The sequence below is a fragment of the Mycetomoellerius zeteki genome, unplaced genomic scaffold (genome assembly GCF_001594055.1).
Source record: "Mycetomoellerius zeteki isolate Tzet28-1 unplaced genomic scaffold, Tzet1.0 scaffold690, whole genome shotgun sequence".
NCBI lineage: Eukaryota > Metazoa > Arthropoda > Insecta > Hymenoptera > Formicidae > Mycetomoellerius > Mycetomoellerius zeteki.
Window position 1 is genome coordinate 101,803 of NW_017257709.1, and position 22,725 is coordinate 124,527.

Sequence of the window (22,725 nt, forward strand, 5' to 3'; positions counted from 1 at the left end):
CCTTCATACGTATGATAGCGAATTGATGTGCAAGAGAAAAGTATTTAAGAGAGAAGTAGAAAGAAAGGAGAGTAAAGAAAGAGAGAGAGACAAGGAGGGAGAGAGATGATGACGATGAAGTATGTGTACCTATGTATTTACGTATTATTTATTGACAAGTAATATAATGACCAGTTATCTAGGTAGGATGTTAAAATTATGAAATTCAATTTAACGAAAACAAAATAAATTAATAAACTATTAAATGAGAAGCTATTGTCGATCGATGATGATGCGCGCAGGATAGATTAAATAAACGATGAATTTATTGGAGTAATTTAAATAAAAAGTATAAAAATAACAAAAAAAGAACAAATAAATGATTAGGAACGAGCTTTCACCGAAACAGATTAGTGGGAAATATGAGGGAATAAGAAAATATATATTATATATATAGATATCTATATAATATATGAACAAAGTACGTAAGAAAGGAAGTATAAAAAGAGAGCGTGAGAAAGAGAGACAGAGAAAAAGAGCGAGAAAGAGAGAAAGAGAGAGAAAGCAGGAGATAGAGAGAGACAGAGAGAGAGAGAGAGAGAGAGAAAGCGAGATGTGAAAAACGTGAGCCTCAACACCTCTACGAACCCCCAAAATCGCGGTGCCTGACGGGTACGAGAACGGTGATATCGATGATTTCCTCTAAAGAACAATTAATAATAATATTATTAATTAGAAGAGAAAAATTGTCGGTCGTTCCGGTAATGGAGGAAAATGGCGATCTTCCGCTCTCGACGTTTCTCGATTCGCTCGCGCTTTTTTCCCTCGATCGCTTCTTATCCCACGAGCCGGACAGACGGCACGAATCGACAAAAATCAAAAGATGCGCCTTTCCTCCACCGTGAAATTTTCTCAGATATTCTATGAGAAGCTCTAGTCAGAAATCACGTTTCCTGGCGTAAAAAGGTAAAAGAGAAGATCCAGTCGAAAATCTCGTTGTTGCGCAACGAGAGTAGTGCGAGACTTCGCGTTACCGGCGCGAAACAGCGCGAGACCGACAAAGATCTCGAAGAGACGTCTAAGAAACGTTTCGAGGATGCTGTGAACTGCATCATCGAACGTCGCTTGGATGTTCTCTGATATTTTAGTGCTGTTCGAGTTCCTTATTATACGATTACACGATCGCGGTTCTCACCCGTCGCAACGCATCGGCGTATCGCGTTCTTTTCGAATAACGAATTAAAAGATAAAAAAAAGAAAAAAAACTTACTGTGGAGTGTTCATGGTGCTATGATTATTATTATTATTATTATTATAGAAATAACGATGTTACGCTATATGATAAAAATGATAATATAATAAATATACACTATACCTTAGAATTTGTCGCCTGTGTGCCTCACGCGTCTTGATTTTCTCCTCGTCGATCGACCGTAGATCAGCCGCCTGTTTGAGATGTTTTTGCACAAGGATCAAAACCGGCGTGATCCCACTGCGTACAGAATTCGATGCTGCAAATACGTGAAAATAATCTCTACGTTTGAATTATAACGATCGTGACGTGAGATACATACTTTCGTGACTGCAGCATCGTTAAGTTAAATCAGTCGGGAATCGCACCAGTTTCGTATCCCGCTTCTGCATGCTCACGTATTTTGTTTTATATGTCGTGTAAGTTTGTAATGAAAGAAAGGAGGAAAAATAAATAGCTCCGTGCGCCCTATAAAACTGCATTCAGATACATTCTCGTCAATTGTATTCACTTCTTTATTTTTTTTATATATCGTTAAAAAAGGTTTTTTTTTAAATAACATAAATCAGTTTTACTAATGGATTATTAAAAGGTAGAGATGTAAAACCACATTGTTAGCTAAAATAAATATAATTGACAGCTTAAGTTAAATCTACAATTGATTCTTATTGTTTCAATGTGTATATCGATATTTGGTCTATGATATGCATTGTAATATGATACTAGTATTATTGATACAATAATTTCATATCCGTAAAATATAGTAACATTGGATACTTTTATTATCAAATCTTTTCGATATATTCTCGTTAAATGTGCGTTCTCGACTAATGCACGTGTAAATTTCTCATGACTTTACAGGCTGTTAAGTATTTATCCCTACATAATAATCCTGCTACACTTTGCCAAAGATCACAATATTGATTTCATATCTATTTAATATAATCGCAATTTTTAGATACATTTATTTAATACATCATTGCATTTGCAAAATTCTTGTTATTTCAAACGCAAATAATCGTGCATTAACAAATATATATTTGTTAATGCACGATTATTTTTCTACACTTTCGGGATTTACCGAGGAACAAGTTCATCTTGTACATTTAATAAAGGATCAAGACGAATCGATAAAAATTCGTCGTACTGACAAATCGATCGCACAACACGTTCGTCGTGATGATTCATTTAGCATATGAGCGAACCTTGTCATCGATCTCAAAATTTGACAATTTTGTCCTGCATCGCATGATGTAAAACGGCGAAGTGACATCGTATCTTTCAGAATCTCGTATTGTCTGGCATTTTGACGAAATATGCAATTTTATCCTCAGCCACCCTGTAATTGTGAATCCATCTTGAGCCCTTTCTTAGGCTTCCATCGATACCATCCTTCCAGACTCCAGCCGGCAGATAGACCTCCCTCTGCCTGCTACCAGAATAAAGCACTGGCGCCACGATCAATTCTTCGCCTACGGAAAATTCATCGACCACTACATGGCATGCCGGATCGGCCGGATCCAGCATCCAGAGTGGCCTGATAATAGGTAGACCAGTGTCCAGAGTCTCATTCGCGTACTTCTTCAGTAATGGCGTAACCGTTTTCTGCCGCAAAGTAGTCAGTCTTTTAGCGATTTCCAGGACCGATTCATCTGAGTACTTGCTTGGCAGATAAGTGAAGCGGATCACGGGTAGAAAGGTGGACAGCTGCAGCCAGCGGATGTAGAGTTCCTTATCTGGCAGATCTACTTCGTAGTCATTATCTGGATTGTTGTCCGACATCGGGAGTGCCACGTCGCCGCCTACCGCTCCTGGCATGATGAATGGATAGCCTATCATGCCGTAACTGAGAACGGTAGGAATGACGGTCTTGATAGCCTTCCAGGATGACGGGAAGGGAGGCAGAGACACGAAGACAGGTGCCCGTGGTCTGGAAATGGCGCTTGAAACGCCAATTACGGGTATGGTGCCTAGTATTGAACGGGTGAAGATGGTCTTGTAATGGTCAGGATTGGTCAGAGGCTGCTCGCATTTATAATAATGCGGCATATCTTGGGCAGTGCCCAGATCGAGGTAGAACGAGTCGACGTGATATTTCATGATGAGGCTCTCGAGCTTAGTCTGTAGCCACGGTAAGGTTTTGTTGTTTGTAATGTCGAGCACGCCGGCGCTATTACTTTGCTTGTACCTGAAATTAAAAATGTCTAATAAATCTTTTAAAAAATTTTTTCACGGCCGGGTTATAAAATATGATATAATAAAAAAATATATAAAATATATATAATAATTTTTATTAAAAAATTCTTGATTAACAACCTTGTCAACGCTGGAATTCTAGGATCGCTTCCTCTCTCGGAGATCAGTAATCTATTAGCGACAGCATCCTTGAAGTTGATGGATTCTGTAGAAATAAATGGCTGGATGCTGAAGACTATTCTAAATCCTCTGCGATGAATAATATTGATAGTTTCCTCCATAGAGGGGAATCGTTCCTCGTCCAAGACGAAATCACCTGGACTGGGCTGCCATTCCTCGCTCAACAGGACATGCCCTTGACGAAGGAATCCCAGCGCGATCACATCTTCTGTATAGTTATAAATGGCCGCCTCGTTGATGGGTGAGATTTGCCAAACTGGTTCGGACAGCAGAGAATGAACGGCGTGCAGTTCATCAGGCTTCAGACCGTCCCAGAGAGACTTCTCCGCCATCGAGGAGTGCAGACTCTTCATGTTGTCGGTCGCGCAGATAGTGTAGTTAAGCTGAGGTAGCGGCGTCAAATGATTAATATAAGCAAAGGCGTCATGTTTCGCTTGAAGGCAAAAGTCGTTGGTACGATTAGCGTTGATTGAGACATAAAGCGGTGTTTCGGGATCCACCAAGATTGTAGCACCTTTTGAATTCAGAAAGTATCTCTTCAGCACATTGCCAAAAGGATGTTTCCTCACGTCGCCTGTGATAAAAGGGCTCAGCTCTAGACGGCCGCGTTCCAGAGGATATGCCATGTTCTGTATCTGTCCGGCGCCATACCAATGGCCTCTCTTTGAGGACCAGTCGAAGCAATCCTTGGGATTATAGTAAGGACTTAGACTTTGCCAGGTGACGTGGTAACAGTACATACCCTCGCGTTTCGTGTGCGCGAGATAAAGCCGCGTTTGCTGTAGCCACTCAAGGCAGACCGAGTCTTGTCGTTGATGATGAGGAAGGCAAGGATATACCCCTGTGTTTGGTGGAATACCCTCACCAAGCCGAGCAGCAATGATCTCTGCTCCGGTGCTGCTGTAGACTCTCATCACTCTTTCGTTTTTATTGAATCTGAAAAGAAAATCAATATGATAAATAATTATTAGAGAGAAATCTTTCTTGAACTTCGTAAGAAATAATGAAGGAAATTAAAGGAAATTATATTTATAATCATATTTATCAAGCTCTATGTATAGTGATAAAGAAAAATTTGTTGTATAAAATATTGGATAATCGGTACTGAGATCTCCCTCCCACGATTCTAAGATAATGTAGCTGAAAAGTTAAGCGTGCACGTTGGATTACCAATTGAATACGCATTTTGAGACTGGCACGAGATCAGCACGATAAACGAGCCTTAATGTATTCCATTAGGCGCTTCCTGGCAGAGGCAAACGACCGAAAGTTATTTCAAAGTAGACGACAAGCGATGCCGCCGACTATCGAAATATTACTTCTTGAATAATGCGCTAATACATATAATTTTAATGTGTAACATTTCATTGATCACAATGGATGCTCACCTAAATTTCTCAAAATAAGCTCGTTGTAGGACATGTTGAGTATAATAAATGTGAGCGAAGCCCACGAGGAAAACGATGCAGAGGAACAGGATACCAACAAATGCTTTAAGCCTGTAGAAAAATGATTAAAAAAAAATTATTAAATGCCTTTAAACAATCATTATGATACGAATAATTGAAGTATAATTCTTATTAAAAATTTCAATATATCTATTATTTAAATTCTATAAGATTTCGATATATCTATTATTTAAATTCTATAAGATTTCGATTTTTCGACATAATAAATAATTATGTGACTTTCGGTCGCTTTACCTATAATCAGCATTCTGACGTCTTGCACTGCTGCGCAATGCTTGTGGTAACGATAACTGCAGTTTCTCCTTTAAAAGACTGCTAATGCTATTCACGCTGGTTATCGTGGAAGTCGCGCTTTGCACACCCGAAAGTTCCGTAGTGTCATTCGCCATTTTTTCATTGACCGAGGATGATACGATTCTGCCTTTCCTTCGTGGTGGAGCTTGCAATGGCACTCTGCAAAAGAAAATTTCGAGTTCATCATTACTCAGTTGACACAATCTAAAATTAATATAACATCAATGTTACAATTTTGCATTCAACAATATAAATGTAATATGATATATGATGTTACGTAAGCAGTTACACTATTGAGTACGAAATTATAACATTAGTTTGTTCACATTGCTTGAAACCCCTAAAAACTTTTACATTTATAAAACGAGATAAATATAATATATTCAGACGTGAAAAAGAAAGAAAGTGAAGAACTGAACGCAAAAAGTGCATACAACGTGAACAGATCTATCGATGATATGTTACTTTTAGTTGGTATCGACTGGGTGACATCATAAAGATGATCTAACTTACTCTTGTATCAGAATTCTATCTATAATTTTGCTACATAGTACAAAAAATATCGAGGAATCAAAATATATGAGTATAAAAAAAATGCATAAATATTAATTTAAAAATGCACGGATATTAAAATACACAGTGTATAAAATTATAAATAGAATTCTATCTTGGAATTTGACGCAAAAATTACAGATTATCTAAAGTGGGCTTAAATAAATAAACAGTGAGTTTCTTTATTTCAGATTTTTCGGAAGATATCGATATATATCATTGTACCTTTGCAATGATACAGCGCTACCAATATCGTATCTGGGGATCATTTTGCCGTCTTAGCAGAGATACTGCTATTTTAATTGATAGATTAATAAACTGATATTGTGTGATAAATTGATAATTGAATTATTGAACTGATAGTTTCGCTAATGTTTTAATTGGTTTTAAATTTATATTTTATATAATCTTTGAACTACGTCATTTTTCGATGCGAAAACCACAATTACAAACATATTATATTTTTAAATACTCAATATGCACTCATATATTTGACGCAAAATGTCCGACAAATGGTAGAAAATTTTGAACAATTATATGTATACGAAAAAGCGAGGAAACTGTAATTGCGTTCGAGCGGCGACTGTTAGCCGAAACCAACGATTACGGGAGCCAACTCTTATAGTGCGATAACCCTGAAGCGATATGAAGGAAGGTCGGACCTGACGATGATGATGCTTACGATGACCGTGAATACGGTCAGATAGGTACGCTTGTTTTATCTGCCCAGTCAGAAGGCGACCGCAAGTGAGAATGATAAACAGTACCTCGTGTATGCGTCTAGTGGGGTGTTACAATGCAAATTGCGCATTTAGAGCGCATATCACCGAGAGAAAATTGCAGGCGAAATATCCGTCTCCTGCGAGTAAGCTACACGGAGCTATTCGGTTTCTCCGATCTCAAACTCGGTGATATCGAGCATTTACAGATTTATTAAGCGGTTGAAACGAGTTAACACAGGTACGAACCAAATCAATATTGGAAAGGCAAACATAGCAGCATATATGTTGTGCTACGACATTATCATTCGTCGAGTCAAGACTTGAAAGTTCATAGAGAAGAATCACTTGGATTATATAATATATGAACTGCATCCGTGAATAATCTACTGAAACCAACTAATCGCTAACAAAATTTTAATTGTTATTAAACAAATTGAAATTCTAATAATAAATTAATAGAAATCATATGGTATTATTTTCGATACAAATTTATAAACCATAAACTAGTCAAAATCATAAACACATGCAGAGCCGGTTTTTAACTCTACTCTTTTTCTCCGATTCGTCTCTTAATCTTAATTAATCCGAATCTAACACTCACTTGGCCAATTCTTCATCATTTGCTTCCTCTTCAGTTTCGGATCCCAGAGGACTTCCATTCGGGGTCGAACCACTGTTACTGAAAGTCACGCTGCTGCTGGTTTCGCTCTCGTCTCTCGTAAATTTCGAAGCGGTACCCTGAAACATCACAATCCAAAATTCAGACGTAAATAAGCATAACTGACCCGCGTCAATACCTGTGCAATAAAATAAATCAAATAGTCGATCAATTGTCGATTAAGGCTGTAAATTATCTTTGTCGATTACGTCATGACGCAGATGAGCCTTGCATCTTTTCACATGGGTCATTAATGCATTGAGCAACAATGCGCTTCGATTTACGCGTTTAATGTTCATGTTATTTAATTTTTATTGACATTCGATCCGTGAAGAAATACCACCGATAAGACATCACTATTATTAATATTTTATTGAATCTTATATTTATCTATGGATTGTGCTATTTGTTTTTAACGGCCTTTTTTAAATGAATACTGAAAAATTGCAAACAGAAATATGTGAAATATTCAAAACAATATTGCTAAGCGTACGAATTGCGATAAATTAAGACAATTAAGTACAACGACCATATTCAGAAATGTATTCTTTATCAGCAATGTTTACTGCATCGTATATCAAGTGGAAAATTTAGCAAACAAGAAATGGAATATTTTAGGCAGTATCACTCAGTATCACTGTCTCTTTGTAGTAAAAACGTCACTCAAGGACATTTCTCAACCTTCGTTTTTTCTAAAAACATTAACGTTACGCTAATTACACAGCATGGCAAAATGCTCTTTGAATACTAGTATATGTTACGTAGTTCAATTAAAAAGTGCCGATACATTGCCTTGATGATCTATACCATGCATTGCGTGATTATTGACCTCACCGAAAGTTTGTATTTCTTCTCAAATATCTGTGATGTGCTAAACTATTAAAAAATCTCACGAATACGAAAGATTTTTGCCTTTTTACCTGCATTTATTTAAATCTCGCATATTTAAAATAAAAGATATATAATCAAGCCTTAAAAAGAAAAAAAGAGACAAAGAGAATGTAAAAAATTATAAAAAATACAGTTTAAACATTTGAATCTAAAATATAACATCGCGCGTAACAATTTTTATTATCGTTCGTGTCGAGTGAATTGCTTATTTTTTTACGAAGATGTAAATATTGCAGAGTAACTCGCAAACGATAAACGTTATATAACACATATATTGTTGAAAAATCTTTTGTTTTTTTCTAAAGAGTGACACGCGAGCATGAATATTGTAATAGATGATTAATGGAAAAAAACGTTGGATTTGTCGGAAATCATAAAAGAAGACTATCGTTAAAAATCATAAAAGAAGACTATATTCTATTATTTTTAATATACAAGATTCGTATGTAATGTTTGTCTTTTCTTTAATTTGCTACGATTTATTAAATTAATAGAATTTTTGAAATTCTTTGACCAATATTCATAGTCGGTTTTCTTATACATATTTAAAATCATCTTAGATACAGTCTTAAGATGTCATAAACCAATCACAGGGCGGTATTCATTATAGTGTTTAAGATCGTCTTAAATAATATCTTAAGATGTTAATATACACGGTTCTCTGCTTGGTTTTTATGTCTTAAGATTATACTTAAAACAGTCTTCAATATAAGAATCGACTGAATACCGGCCACAGAGTCATATTAACATCTTAAAATAGTCTTAAATAAGACATTAGTCTTACTTAAGACTGTCTTAAAATAAGAATGAATTATGAATACCGGCCAACTTCATTCTGCGAATTGTTTTTAACCGCACCTCCTGAATGACATTCAACTTGCTTTTTTTAGCAACAGCCAAGGCATTCTCCAAGGAATATATCAAACGGTGTCTGCGATCCTTGACATCTGTCTCGTGCCACTCATACCGATCCATATCACTCATTGACTCTTTCGTGATTCTCCGTTTTTTCGTGCGGTATACAATATAATATAAAACGCTTAACTCGATAATAAAGTTAACTTATTAAGATTATAAATAACGATCCCCGATTATATCATATAACAATCACCAATTATTATTATTAAGAAAGCTTCCAACTATAACTTAAGAGGTATAAATTGAATTATTTCTTTAGAAAAACCTATCACGGCATATTAATCGAAATTAAGTAACTCGAAATTAAGTCGAGCTTCTTTTCACAAATGCGCGAAAATGAAGAGAGGCAATACAATGTTGTTCTCGTTGTTAAAGGAATTGATACTGATGATTAGTCAGTGAATGAGAAATATGCGGAATGTTATTATTTGACTTTTGGCACCTTCAGGCGAGCGTGTAAAGGCCATTGTACGTAAAAGTTTTAGTCGTAAGACTATAAAAAGTAATAAATTGATTGGCTATCGCGTTGGAGCAAGTGATAGGTCATGTGATTGTCTTCCCGTTACTTAATAATAAAGCGTTAATTGTAATTTTTCGACAGAACGGAATCTTACGACTACGATCACTGCTTTGAGGTTATGACGTTTCACTCGCGTTGACAGTCACGTGATTATTGCTTGCCTCGGCGGTAGCCATTTAATTTATCGCTTACGATTACGACTAAAAATTTTACGTGCAATGGCCTGGGGATCCTAAAGTCGTGCTGTTTTACCGATTATTTTTCAAATAAGTATTTTTCTAATTGCCTTTACAGAATTAAAAATCCTTCTCCACAATTAAAATATAAGCGATAATGTAGTACCAAACCGGTTGCCTTCGTGCGAAAAATGAAAAAAAGTTGGAAAATTACAGTTTTTTTTATCGGCTTCTGGCGTCAACTCGTAACAATATTTGCTTTATATAAAAGTTTTGTACTTTGTACCTGTAAAATTAGCTCGGTTTGGACTAGGGATTACATGAATAATCAATGTTGAGTACTTAGAATTACGTTTAGATGTTTTTAATACGAAAAATTAGTTAGTTAGAAAATTTGTACGTATGTGTATGTGAGATAATTAGGCCTGTTCTTTTTGATTGAACTTTTGCACCAGTTTATCTTTCTTCCTTTTCTCTCTGGAAGGAAAGAAGAGGAAGAAAGATAAACTGGTGCAAAAGTTCAGCCAAAAAGAACAGGCCTATTGGTGTGGTAGTATATAAAGACGTGCGCTGGAAAAACAGCGACCTCTGGTGATTTCGTTGGAATTCGAACTTCGCTTTAGGATCCCCTTAACTCTTCTTTCTTTTGATATGTAAGAAATATTTCTGTCGTCGTAAGTATATTTTGCGTCATTCTCTTTTAATTATTTACAGTGTCGATTCTGCCAAGTCCGATTCCGTCAAGTTTTCTCCCTCCAGCGGGCGATATGCGCATGGAAGGAGTTCGCGAAGTTGGAACCGGTAGCAGCGTACGTGCGAACGTTTTCGAAAGTGCCCGACGCGATGCGGGATACTTGCGGTATTAACAAAATACATAATAAACAAACATGAAGCCAAACAGAAAGAAACCACCGAAGAATTTAACTATTAAAACAAAGTTGGAGGTAATTGAAAACCTTGACAAAGAATTATCTGGAAGAGAAATAGCGGGGGCTCATGATATAACGGAATCAGCTGTCAGTATAATTAAAAAAAGGGAAGAAAAGAATTCAACAGTTTTCAACGTCAGCAACCGAAGTGGCTTTGCAGAAAAATTCCTTCAAAAGGGCAATGAATGAAATTTTAGAAGAGTAAGTATTTGAAGGAAGGAACACTAAAAACTCATGTACGGTATTGAGTGCGCTCACGTGAACGTCGCTGCGTCGATTGGCTATCAATTTTGTCAAGTGCCAGCCTATCAACTTGACAGAATCGGCAATGTACTATACATAAGCTTATACGGATCGTAAAAAATTCCTCGATTTAATGATAGATCCCTCGGATTAATGACACGCATTTATAATATATGAATTTTCGTAATAAAGATTATTGCAATAGTAATTATATATTGCTTTATTAATACAATTCAACTTACGTTTTGTCTGTCTATCCGAAGATCGTCCATTTCGTTGAGTTTGCTGGGCATGGATATGCTTGTCTTTCTTATATTCGTAGTGCGTAGTGGTGTTACTTCCGGCAATACTTTCACCGTCGTCGTTTCGTTGGTGGTTTCTTGATTATTCTCTTTCTTGGTTGCGTTAATATCAACGTTGGCATTATCGCTCGGTTTGCCTGGAGAGTCTGAAAGCCAATCGAGAGGAATAATTGGATAAAAATCACGAATGCTTAAGCACGCCTTAAAGCATATCGTAATAATTAATTTTGCGGAAATAATTAATAATAATAATTAAATAATTAATAATAATATAATCTTTAAATTTGCCGTTATCGCTGGATACCGGCAAATAAATGCTGGATAATTTAATCTTTAATTTAAAGCCGTTATCGCTGGATAAATATTCGATCGTACGATATTAGCATTAAAAACGAATGCACCTACGCAAGTATGTATGTTCTTACATGCTAACTTATCGCAGAGCAAACTCTCGTTAAGAAAACATTGCGATAATTGAAGTAGCGGCGCCAATCGAAGATTAAAAAGATTACACTGCAGAAATAATTTAAAAAGTTAATGCTTTTACCATGACAGTGGCAGAACAAATAAATATCGAAAAGCTTGATATAACCTTTCATAATCTTCGCAAATATAAATGATACAATAAAAAAATTATATTAATTGTATACCAAAAAATCAATCAAATCTTTTTCTTAAACGTAAACGAATACAATAAAAATAATCGTAAAAAGTGTAGCTTGTATGCGAGATAAAAATGTGTGACTGTCCGCAAAAGCAAGATGACAAAATTATTGAGAAAATCGGTCCAGAAACTGTAACTCTTTTTTCGAAGTGTCCTGCACCGTATCGTCCTGGAAAAGATATCCTTGAACATACAATTCCCATTGAATCTAATCGGATGCCAATCGATTCCGTGCAATCCAGTAGCAGTGATGCGATATACGATTCTACGAAAACTTCGTCAATAGATACACAATCTTCCAGTGAATCAAGCAGAATAGTAGGTCATCAATTAGAAATATCTTTGATAAATAGAAATGCAATAAAATTATTTGTAAAGATTATTTGTCGTAAACAAATAATGGATATCCTTTATCAGTTACTTAATAATTGCAGTATAAATTTGTTTGTCCCACGGAATATGATTATTCTGATGAAGAGATTATTAAATTGTCACCGATCTGTCTTGAGACCAACAGAATTAAGGAGACCATTGAAGAGGAACCAGATATCGAATACACATTGGCCATAATAAAGCCGGAAGCAGTGATATATAGAAAGGAAATCGAGAATCAAATATATGAGGAAGGATTTGAAATTTGTCAGACTCGTTGGCTGCAGCTGACACCTGAACAAGTGGCGGAATTTTACAACAATCGCTTCGGCGAATTAAGTTTTCCTAATCTAGTGGCATATATGTCCTCAGGGTCTATTATAGTATTCGTATTAGGAAAGCGGAACGCTGTTGAAGAATGGAAAAGGATTATAGGACCGACCACGGTCGGTTATATTTTATGCATATTAGAATTCTCAAATGATACTTGAAAAATCAATTCCTTTTGATTTATTTTAAGAATCGTTTCAGGTAACCGAAGCGCGTTTGTATTTTCCTGACAGCATTAGAGCGAGATATGGTCGCAAGGGAGATAATTTAAAGAATGCTGTCCATGGCAGCTGCAATCGCGAACAGGCCGAGAAAGAGATCCATTTTTTCTTTCCTAGATGTAAAAAATTATTTTCTGTTTTATTTTTCTATAATACTTAATTTCTTTAATGTTTAGCGTTATTTCAATGTTAAACTAGAAATCTTTTCTTGTTTTTCTTCATAACTTGTTTTCAGTCACAACTGAACCTTTGCTAAGAGATAAGATGGCCGAAGATTTTTTATGGAAAACTATTAACCCGGTTCTCGTCAAAGGTTTGACAATGGTAAAGTAATTTTTGTCGACAAAAATTTACGATATATTTTGCAGATAATTTTTTTAGTTCAATATCCTACGATTACTTCTAAACAAATCTCCTTCTATAGTGTTGCAAGCAAAGACCGGTTGATCCTGTATTGTGGTTAGCGCACTGGCTGATCCTAAACAACCCTAACAAGCCTAAACTACCGGAAGATCTCGCTTTAATTCCGACATAATTTTCTCCGAATCATCTCATACCGCAGACCTGTTCTACACTTTAACGCACAACACCCGCCGTCTTACCCACTAGATCTATCTCCTTCGAAGTTTCTTGACGACGACATGATGGCATCCTTTTTATTCTCTTCTCCGCTGCGGTTTGTGGATTGTACCTTGAAACATAAAAAAAAGAGATATTACAAAGTTTTGCCTTGTAAAATAAAATTTGCATTAACGCGTATTACTTTCATTTTTCCTTCACCTTTCATTTATAATTGGATTTAAAAGAATATTGTATATCCATAAAAATTATTTAATATTATTTTCCGCTATTTTGAAGACATTAATGTTTCTTCTGTTTTATTTTTAATTTATTCTATTTCATTTATCTCGATTCAGTCAGAACAGTGAAAGAGTGAAAACGTGGCATTAAATTGTTAAAAGGATATTGGATATTTGTAAAAGATATTTAATATATTATTCCATAATTTTGAAGATATTAGAGATTTTTTGTTTATTTTATTTTTTTATTTATTTTATCTCATCTATCGAGATTTAATTAGAACAGTAAGAGAACGAAGACATGATATTAAAATGATACTATTAGTATAGCGCACATTTATTTTTAGTAATTACCTGGATTCCACCAAATGCTGAACGATGTCGACAATCGCTGACTTCTCTCCGTTTATCCGAGAATAGTCCAGTTCGTCATTCGCACCTTTCTCGTCTTTACCGACTTCTACACCATGATTCGTTTGCCGCAAAGAGCTCTCCTGTCTCTTCTCCGCATTCACTTCGCTTGTGCGATTCTGTTTCGCGATCGGTCGCCGTTCGCGTCGTTCGGGCTTCGAATTATCGTTCGCACTCTGATTTTTCATTAACACTCGCGGTGCATCGACATCCCGTCCGTTCTCACATCGCACTCCATTCCGCTTCGGCTTCGCTCCGTCGATCTCGAAACGCACTCGCACCGTTGCTGTACCATCCACATCATCGAAACCACCGTGGCTAATTTCCTGCTTGATTAATTCATTGTCGACCTCGCCCGTCTCGTCGTCGTACCTTGTTTCGCCGGTTCTCTGTCTGCTACCTCGTAATCTTTCCTTAGGTGGATTCGGCGATAAAGAATCGTGAGTCTTGTTGACGGGCGACCTTTAAAATACAACGAGTCCCATTATTAAACAATTAATATGTGATTTTGATCTATGTCAATTAATTAACATTTTTTTTTATCACGTTTGTGATCTCACACATACACACACATTTCAAGAAATTTTCTTAATTAATAAATATTTGTATGTAATAAATATTAATGTAATTTAAAGGTTGTATAGAATGTAGTTTAAAAATATACGAAATTTAAAAAAGAAATAGAGAAAAAAGGGAATTGTTTGACTTAGAACTGTTAAGGTTCTTTTTTTTTTTTTTTTTTTTTTTTAAGAAAAGATTATTTTATTAATCAACATAGTTTTCACATTACAAAATTTCATTTATACCGAGTGATAGTAATTTATATTTAAATTCAATTTTTTATTTATTATTTACATATTGATAGAAAATTGTAGATACCTTTGCGGTGAACACCAAGGATCCAACCAGAAGGGATCGATTAATGTCGATTCCTCTGCTTTAACGGAGTTGACGTGATTGGTGGAACCAGTACCAGGTTTGTACCAGGGTGACGGTATCTTAAGGACCCTGCCTAAGGTCGACAACTCTTGATTGGTACTCTCGTCCTGATTAGAGGGTGACGGTAAGACGGACAGGGAGACGCCCCGTCGTTCGGCCAGTCCGATCGGATCAACACTGGCCACCGTCACGTCCCAAGGATCGACGATGGATAGCAGCACTTTCTGCGTCGTAGAACAGAGACGAGATGATGATCACAGAGATCTGGGAAGTGTGGGAGAGGCGGAACGCGAGAATGACGATCGCTGGAGCCGTCTGTATGAGTAGACTCGTTAAGTCTCGTTAAAGTTATCCGCGGTGGACGCGTTTTCTCTCTCTCTCCCTCTCTCTCTCTCTCTCTCTCTCTCTTTCTCTCTCTGTTACATCTGATTCCGATCGGGACGAGGCTGCCTCCCAATTATAAAAGCCCACTCGTGGGAAAGATACATCGACGTGAGAAATTCGAAAATTTTTTCGAGTAATTTTTTTCGCGGAAAAAGATTTGATTCTTCTGAAGTAATTAATCATTAATTAGTTGGAATTTCTCAATGACTTGGTAGAGATACGGCAAGATATATAAAGAATAAAACTATATAAAGGATCCCGCACAGATTATATGGAAAATAGAGTCTCGATGAAATAAGCTAATTTTTACATATAATGTAATTTATAAAGTTGTAAACAGAAGATCATCATAAACACAATTCAATAACGGATGACTGCTATTTGGTGATACAAAATGATACAAATGTCTTTCTACATATCTTTGTTACTCTCTGAATATCAAGAAAGATGGAACGATGTTAGTATCGATTTGTGTCACTAAATGGATAATACCCATATGGAAAGAAGTACTGCAGCTATAAAAACTTCACTGATTCAGCAAATCTACGGTCGTTATATATATGTGTATATATATGTGTATATATATATGTATATGTATATATACGGACAGTCAGTTTTTTTATGTCGAACCAAAGTTAACAGTTGAATAACATTAGCGATTTGTTAAACTATCAAATCTTCTTAGTTATAGATGTTAGAATTCGGGCCGTAAATTATAGCTTTCCTTTATCACTTAATCTATTTTTTTCCGTGCATTAAATCGTTTTTGGACTATGTAGGGTAAAGTCGCTTATTATGGGATAGGTTCCTAATATGAGATAGTGGGGTTTCTGCTAAACTAATAAGCGCATGTGTTTGGTTTTATCATGAACTTTTTACTCTTAGTGTGAAACCTGTTTAATAGAAAATTCATTATTAGATCATGCGCATAGTCGTTGCAAAAAAAGATTTGTGAAATTGAATGTTGTCAAATTTTATTGAGATTAGTCTTTAAATTCTGTTTTATTATATAAAAATAAATATTGGGTAATAAAATCTGTATGCAATGATAAAGTAAGATCGTATTCATAGAAAACGTGATATAATGATTTGTTTAACTGTAAAGATTAGATTTGGTGATCGTGAAACCGCAAGGTATGGAAATCGTAATATGAGATACTTAGGGTATTTCTAGCTAATATGAAAGCATCTAAACAAATTCAATATCTCAAAGCATACTATCGAACGAAATGTTAAAAATGACGATTTTATTGTTAAGATTACTCACACACACACACACACACACGCACGCACGCACGCACGCACGCACACACACACACACACACACATCGAAAAATTATATAATTATTATATATAACATTTAAATTCTTTGCTCCTGCTTGTATGTAATATAATAAAAGCGTGTATACACTTAAAAATAAAATGTTAATTTTAACTTAAAGACATTTAGTGAACCTTCTGAGACATGTAAAAATGTTAAAATTAACACAAAAATATTAACATTTTTGCATGTCTCAGAAAGTTTACTAAACGTCTGTAAATTAAAATTAACATTTTATTTTTTACAGTGTAAAAAGTTTATCTTTATTTTTTCTTTAGTTTCCTGTTATGAGATACGACCTCATAAGAAAACTTTTATGTATCTCATATTAGGAACCCTTTTGTTGAATGATCAAAATCGGCATTTTTGATAAAAAATTTCACATTCAACAAAGTATAGCTATTATCGACTGCTAACTTTTGATGATAAAACTTAAATATATTTCCTATAAATTTGACATGAAGATAGAAATTCAGGTTACAAATTAAATAAACTACAAGCCTTTAAAAAAAGGTACCTCATATAATAGAGAGGCGATTTTTCGCTATTAAAGATGTAAAATTTGAACTCACAAAGCACCTTTGATAATTGAGAAACTATCCATTGTTGAGTTTCGTATCTATGGCATCCTTTGTTCGCCATAATATGAGTACATTATGTATATGTGAAAACTAATTCATTTCAGCGGGATCCAATTTTGCATTTAATTATTGCAGAATCCTTTGTCTATATAAAGATAATTTTCCCGAGTAAGACATGATGTAGTATTCCTCATTGATGATAGCTTCCAACCGATTCATTTGATCGAATCGATGGATCATTTTTAGCGTCCATAAGTTTGAATCAATGGCACGTGCTCATCTTAGAGCATAATAACTATAATAGCACATCAGCCTTTTGCTATTGAATGTGAATCATTCGCCTGAAACATAATTGTAACTCCTCAAACAAGTTTAACGCCTATAGTCATCGGCATTTACCGATTTGCCGAATAGACCAGATGAATCATGTGGAACGGTTTGACAGTCTGATTTGTTTCTGTTAACTCCATTACGTAATAACGCGTAAATCTATAACGAGTGATTGTTATGTCATGACTAATAAAAAGAACTGGTTAAGGCATGAAATGTTATCCATCAGAGCGTTACGGAACAGAAAAGTCTCTGCAGCGTCGATTTCCTTTGATGCAAATTCATGCATACTCAAATTGTTGTAATTCGCTTCGAGTTCCGTGCGTAAAACTATTTTTTTCAAAGCAATTAACATTTAAAACTAATATTATCTTAATGCAAATATGAGAGAATGATGCATGATATGTATTCCATTTTCCTCAATTATCAGAGTTTTTAATCAAATACTTATTCTTGTTACTGCAACATATTAAAACGATGATGAAATTGATGCGTCAATGATTTCAGTAAAATACTGGAATTGTGTCCGAAGAATCACAATTGATTTCTGAAGAATTCAGGTCAATATATAAGCGAATAATAATGCAGCATTTCGCAAACGATAAAGTTATTATTAAATATATTGGTAAATCATTTGTCAAGTCATTTTTGTTTTGTATCTTATTTTATGATAAGAAAGTAATACGTATTTAGAATTTGAAGACAAACATTAAAAAAACATCTTTGAATGAAAAAAAAGTTTGAGTTGACATTAAACGAAATATTGAAAATAAATTAATTTATATTATTGTATAAAGTTTTTATTACTATAGTTGTTTTTTCTTATAACAGAATGAGTATTAAATAAAAGTTGTAATAAGATGAATGTGAAATAATCAAATAAAACGAATTATGACAGTTATAGAAAGTTAATTATAGATATGAAACAGTTAATCTATTTATTGAGAGTTATATCAATTAGGTTATTATATTGCTTTATATAATTCATCTCGTAATAATTAGATTTAATGGCAACTTAATATTAGCTAGAATATATTAATATAATTTAATATTGTACCTGTCAATTTCTTTCAGCTGTTATCTTGATAAACGTCATCGATAAGGCTAATCTTTTCGAATCAAAAAAGATTTTAATCTTTTGTAAGCATTTTGCGTTTGTTAAGATAACAGGTTACGAGCAAATATTTATCTTTAACTTATTATAATTTTATAAATTTTATACGTTTTTATGGTTAAATTCAAATGAAATCAATCGTTTGCTATATAGAGATGGAGAGAAGATTTATCGGGGAAGAATTATAAAAATTATAATAAAATGTAAACTTTTTGAAATACAAGAAAAGTTGCCATTAATTATACAGAATATAATTACATGTATTATTATAACAGTGTTGAAAAAACTAAACATGTTTTTAAATTTTCTATATTATAAAAAGTAAAAAAATAGCTTCACACACAATATTTAAAATTATTTAAATAGATTTAATCTTCTAAATTTTAATATCTAAAAAAAATTACAGAGATAATTTGGATTTTAATATTTGAAATATCAATTTAATTTTTTAAGGAATTTCATTCGCACATACACAGAAAAAAAGATTTTCTCTGCCGCAGCTAATCTTAGTTTGTTATAATATATTTGCTGCCGTAACTACAATATAAATTTATTAACTACAGCGAAATGGTTTGCTGTTGCTGCTATAATATAGATATCACACCTAAGACATTAGCTATAATACCTATATTTTAGCTGTCCATATTTTACAGCTGCCATTTAGTTGCCATATGCAGTTTTTAGTTACGACAGCTACATTTTTTTTCCGTGTAAAATTCAACTTAAACAGCTACCTTTTCACCACCTGTCTTCTTCCTCTTTCTTTTAACACGATCCATTTTTCCGGGCTATGACAATTCTCTCAGATGTTCTTGACTAAATTCGCAATCACCGATAAACGATTTCTTTAAGAAGGAGTTCCACCTTGCGGGGCAGGTGGACTTAAACTGATCTGTCGTTCCGTATATCGGTGGCCACTTAGCGATATCTTCTCAGACCGTCTTGCATGTATCAGCATCGCGTATACGAGGTCGCGTGCACACGCGAGAGCCTGCATACACTAGTTACAAAGATATATTACGTAGAATGTGTACACCACTTTGTACATTAGCGCACGAACATGACAATCTTGCGATCAGCTTCGAGTTTGTTTGTGCTTACATAGTGTTTACGACTGGGGACTTTAATCCGAGATAGTATTGCAGTAATCATAATGGGGAACATCATGCGTTATCCTTCTTTGCTGAGCAACATGGCTGCATTCCGCTGAAATATTTCCAAAGCAAATTTTAATCCCTGTCGTAGCACTCGTGATGCTTTTATATGGAAGTCTATTGTCAATTTGCCTACGAATTAAAATTGTTTGATTTTAAGTCTAGGAATTGTACGCGTTATTTCATTCATGATATGCGTAATTATAGTAATAGTAGGTAAGATACATAATTAAAAGAGACATAAACAAGAGTCCTATTTCTTCTGTTTTTATTATATGCTTTTGGGAACATAGAAAAATGGGAAAAAACAACACAGTGGTTTTATTGAGAACTTTCTACTTTGCGATGAACATTTTCGAGATTCTATCTGGACGATTCTCCTTTTCTACAGGCGCTGAGAAAGCATTATTCCATCTTGATGTCCTCTATTATTTGCTTGTATTTGTGAATGTGCTTTACGTTATTAGATATATTTAAAATTACTTTCGTTACATAATAACAATTATATCGCACAAATTGCTCTACTATCACATTATTTTATCTATGATATACGTAATATTAGATATAATAATAGGTAGGAGACGTCATTAAAAAAGGCAGAAATAAGAGTTCTATTTCTTCTGTTTTTATTATATGCTTCTCAATAAGATGGTTCATAAAGAAATCGAATAATACCTCTTTCGCTAATTCGAAATACTAGTTTTACAGCAAATGTTTCGCGAACTGATGTTATACGGTAAATTGGAGCATTTGTTATTACGTACTATGATTATACAGAATATTTTAATTAACGCCTAAATAGTTAACTGTAATGATATGGTCTTGTAATAACAATAATTAAATTATACTATCTAATTCACCATTCTATGTTTGACAGGCTCGTTAACATGCTAATTAACGAGATAATAAACAATGTAACAAATTAGTCAATTTCCTAGTGAAAGATATTTCGCAAAAGCGACTAAAACAAAATAAGCAAAATTTTTTTATCGAACAGCTTCTCAAAATGAAAGACAATTTTCGTTCAACTTACGACACTAAAGCTGCAATAAGGCAATGACCGAATTGTAATAAAAATACTGCAAGATAAAGATAATTGTACAAAACTGTACGAAATATCATCAATCCGACTATTTTCAGATCTTTCGCATCAGAAGTCACAAATTCAACTTGGACGTATCTCTGCGATCACTCCGATTTTCTCGAAAAATACTCACTACCAATTAACTCTACCAATTAACACGCAGTTTTTTTTATAAATATTATTGCCATTCTTCAAACACGTGGCTGCTCCGAGATGCCACAGACTTTCTCTTCCAACCGATCAATAAAACACGAAAGGTCTCGATGTGTATTTCGAGAAAATCTTTCTGCTGCCGGTAATATGATAACCAATGAGACCTTCGAGTTTCTCATATTTTAGCGACATCGCCTGATCAAAAAGATCAGAAACATCGTGCGGAAGTATTATTAGACACATTATTCAACAGAACTGCATAGCTAACTAATTCTTTCGTTTGCGGATGCTAAATTATATAAACGTTAGATGATCACCCGAAGGTTCATTCAAGGTTTATTTATCATCAATAATAACATTTTCGGACGTACGTATTGCTAACTAATTCACAGATTTTGCACAGTTCCTTCGAAACCTCTATCTCCTCTTTCTCTTTTTCTCTATCTCTATTGATAAAACAATAGAAATCATTATTGTAACTATCTTGTTCACTCGACCGAATAGCTAGGTGCACGCGCGAATCTATCACATCGTATGTCGATCGATTCGTATGTGTGTTCACTCGGATACTCGCGCGTTCGATTATATAATTACGCTCTATATTATGTTCTATATTTCTATTATCATTAACAGTATCATAACTATGCTCTGTCGCAAGCATATATATATATTTTTTTTTTCCTCTCACCATTTGGATTTTACATTGTCACATACATTTCTCATTCATCGCACGCGCTCGATACTCCATGAATAAAGTTTAAAAACATTAACGGTAATAATATATTTATCTTTCTATTTATTATCTGCTAAAACTGCTCGCAGTTAAGTAAGCGACATGTTTAGAACGAGTGAATTTAAGCACTGAGAGAAGGCAGGATGCATACGTAAGACCGGAAAAGAAGAACAAAAGAAGAGAGAAAATGACTGATCATGGGCATAACATGCAAAGAGAGAACTCGCTCCAAATATTCGCTTTCTCTCTCTCTCTCTCTATAAGTGGATATCTATGCCAAAACGCGTATTACGGCCTTTTACAAAATCCCGCAACGCGTAGAATAGTGCTAACGTTATTTTTATATTTTTTCTTACTTGCTGTTATTATAATTAATATCTCATTATTATTATCAATATCTCTTTTAACATTATTAATGAGTATTGTTATTTTTTCTTCGTATAAGGTAGTAGAGGAAAACACGCGACCTTATTGCATTATTGTTCCAAGTTTTTACGTTTATCTTCCCTTTTTACTAAATTCCGTACATGCTTATATAATCGAAAGATGAGCATTAATGCCGCATTTTCTATTGTACAGTATCTTTATAAATGCATCAAAGGGAAGTAGTCCGGGATAAAGTTTTTCAATCGAGAACATCGATTTAAAAATAGTCCTCGACTGTTATTACAATCCTCCGATTCACTTGCAATTCACGTTCACAATTTAACATAATAATCAGATCGTCATTTCGTTTTCAGCACAACGCGACACCCAGTTATAATTAATCTTACGATCAAATAATTATCGATCTTATCAAAACACACACACGCATACACAACTGAGTTTCTTCTCAAAAAGTATATATTTTTAA

General features: G+C 34.5%; 2 protein-coding genes across 4 annotated transcripts; one reads left to right on the plus strand and one right to left on the minus strand.

The window, feature by feature from the left end:
- Nucleotides 1-1,861: 1,861 nt before the first annotated feature.
- On the minus strand, nucleotides 1,862-19,581 carry LOC108729022 (uncharacterized family 31 glucosidase KIAA1161). 3 transcript variants are annotated; one of them, XM_018457923.1, is made up of 10 exons: nucleotides 19,483-19,581; nucleotides 14,959-15,242; nucleotides 14,023-14,541; nucleotides 13,471-13,559; nucleotides 11,222-11,427; nucleotides 7,246-7,382; nucleotides 5,311-5,529; nucleotides 4,996-5,106; nucleotides 3,548-4,543; nucleotides 1,862-3,419 (listed from the first exon to the last, which is right to left on the minus strand). In XM_018457923.1, exons 1-10 carry the CDS (start codon nucleotides 19,525-19,527, stop codon nucleotides 2,513-2,515), a joined length of 3,513 nt encoding a protein of 1,170 aa, XP_018313425.1. In that variant the 5' UTR covers nucleotides 19,528-19,581; the 3' UTR covers nucleotides 1,862-2,512. The 3 variants fall into 3 exon arrangements, with proteins under 3 accessions (XP_018313425.1, XP_018313427.1, XP_018313426.1); XM_018457924.1 differs by lacking the exons at nucleotides 14,959-15,242; nucleotides 19,483-19,581 and having other exon boundaries at nucleotides 1,864-3,419; nucleotides 13,475-13,559; nucleotides 14,023-14,092; XM_018457925.1 differs by lacking the exons at nucleotides 7,246-7,382; nucleotides 11,222-11,427; nucleotides 13,471-13,559; ... (1 more) ...; nucleotides 14,959-15,242; nucleotides 19,483-19,581 and adding an exon at nucleotides 6,148-6,298 and having other exon boundaries at nucleotides 1,863-3,419.
- On the plus strand, nucleotides 11,943-13,471 carry LOC108729024 (nucleoside diphosphate kinase homolog 5). Its single transcript, XM_018457926.1, has 5 exons — nucleotides 11,943-12,263; nucleotides 12,380-12,763; nucleotides 12,849-12,987; nucleotides 13,104-13,192; nucleotides 13,293-13,471. Exons 1-5 carry the CDS (start codon nucleotides 12,018-12,020, stop codon nucleotides 13,401-13,403), a joined length of 969 nt encoding a protein of 322 aa, XP_018313428.1. The 5' UTR covers nucleotides 11,943-12,017; the 3' UTR covers nucleotides 13,404-13,471.
- Nucleotides 19,582-22,725: the final 3,144 nt, after the last annotated feature.

Bases quoted from the DNA above. Each gene is read 5' to 3' on its own strand.
- LOC108729024 (XM_018457926.1), top strand. From the start codon at position 12,018: ATGTGTGACTGTCCGCAAAAGCAAGATGACAAAATTATTGAGAAAATC. The intron at 12,764-12,848 runs GTCGGTTATATT...GAATCGTTTCAG, and splicing joins GGATTATAGGACCGACCACG to GTAACCGAAGCGCGTTTGTA. The intron at 13,193-13,292 runs GTAAAGTAATTT...CTCCTTCTATAG, and splicing joins TCGTCAAAGGTTTGACAATG to TGTTGCAAGCAAAGACCGGT.
- LOC108729022 (XM_018457923.1), bottom strand. From the start codon at position 19,527: ATGGATCGTGTTAAAAGAAAGAGGAAGAAGACAGGTGGTGAAAAG. The intron at 7,383-11,221 runs GTAAGTTGAATT...GTGATGTTTCAG, and splicing joins TTCGGATAGACAGACAAAAC to GGTACCGCTTCGAAATTTAC. The intron at 3,420-3,547 runs GTTGTTAATCAA...TTTTAATTTCAG, and splicing joins AGAATTCCAGCGTTGACAAG to GTACAAGCAAAGTAATAGCG.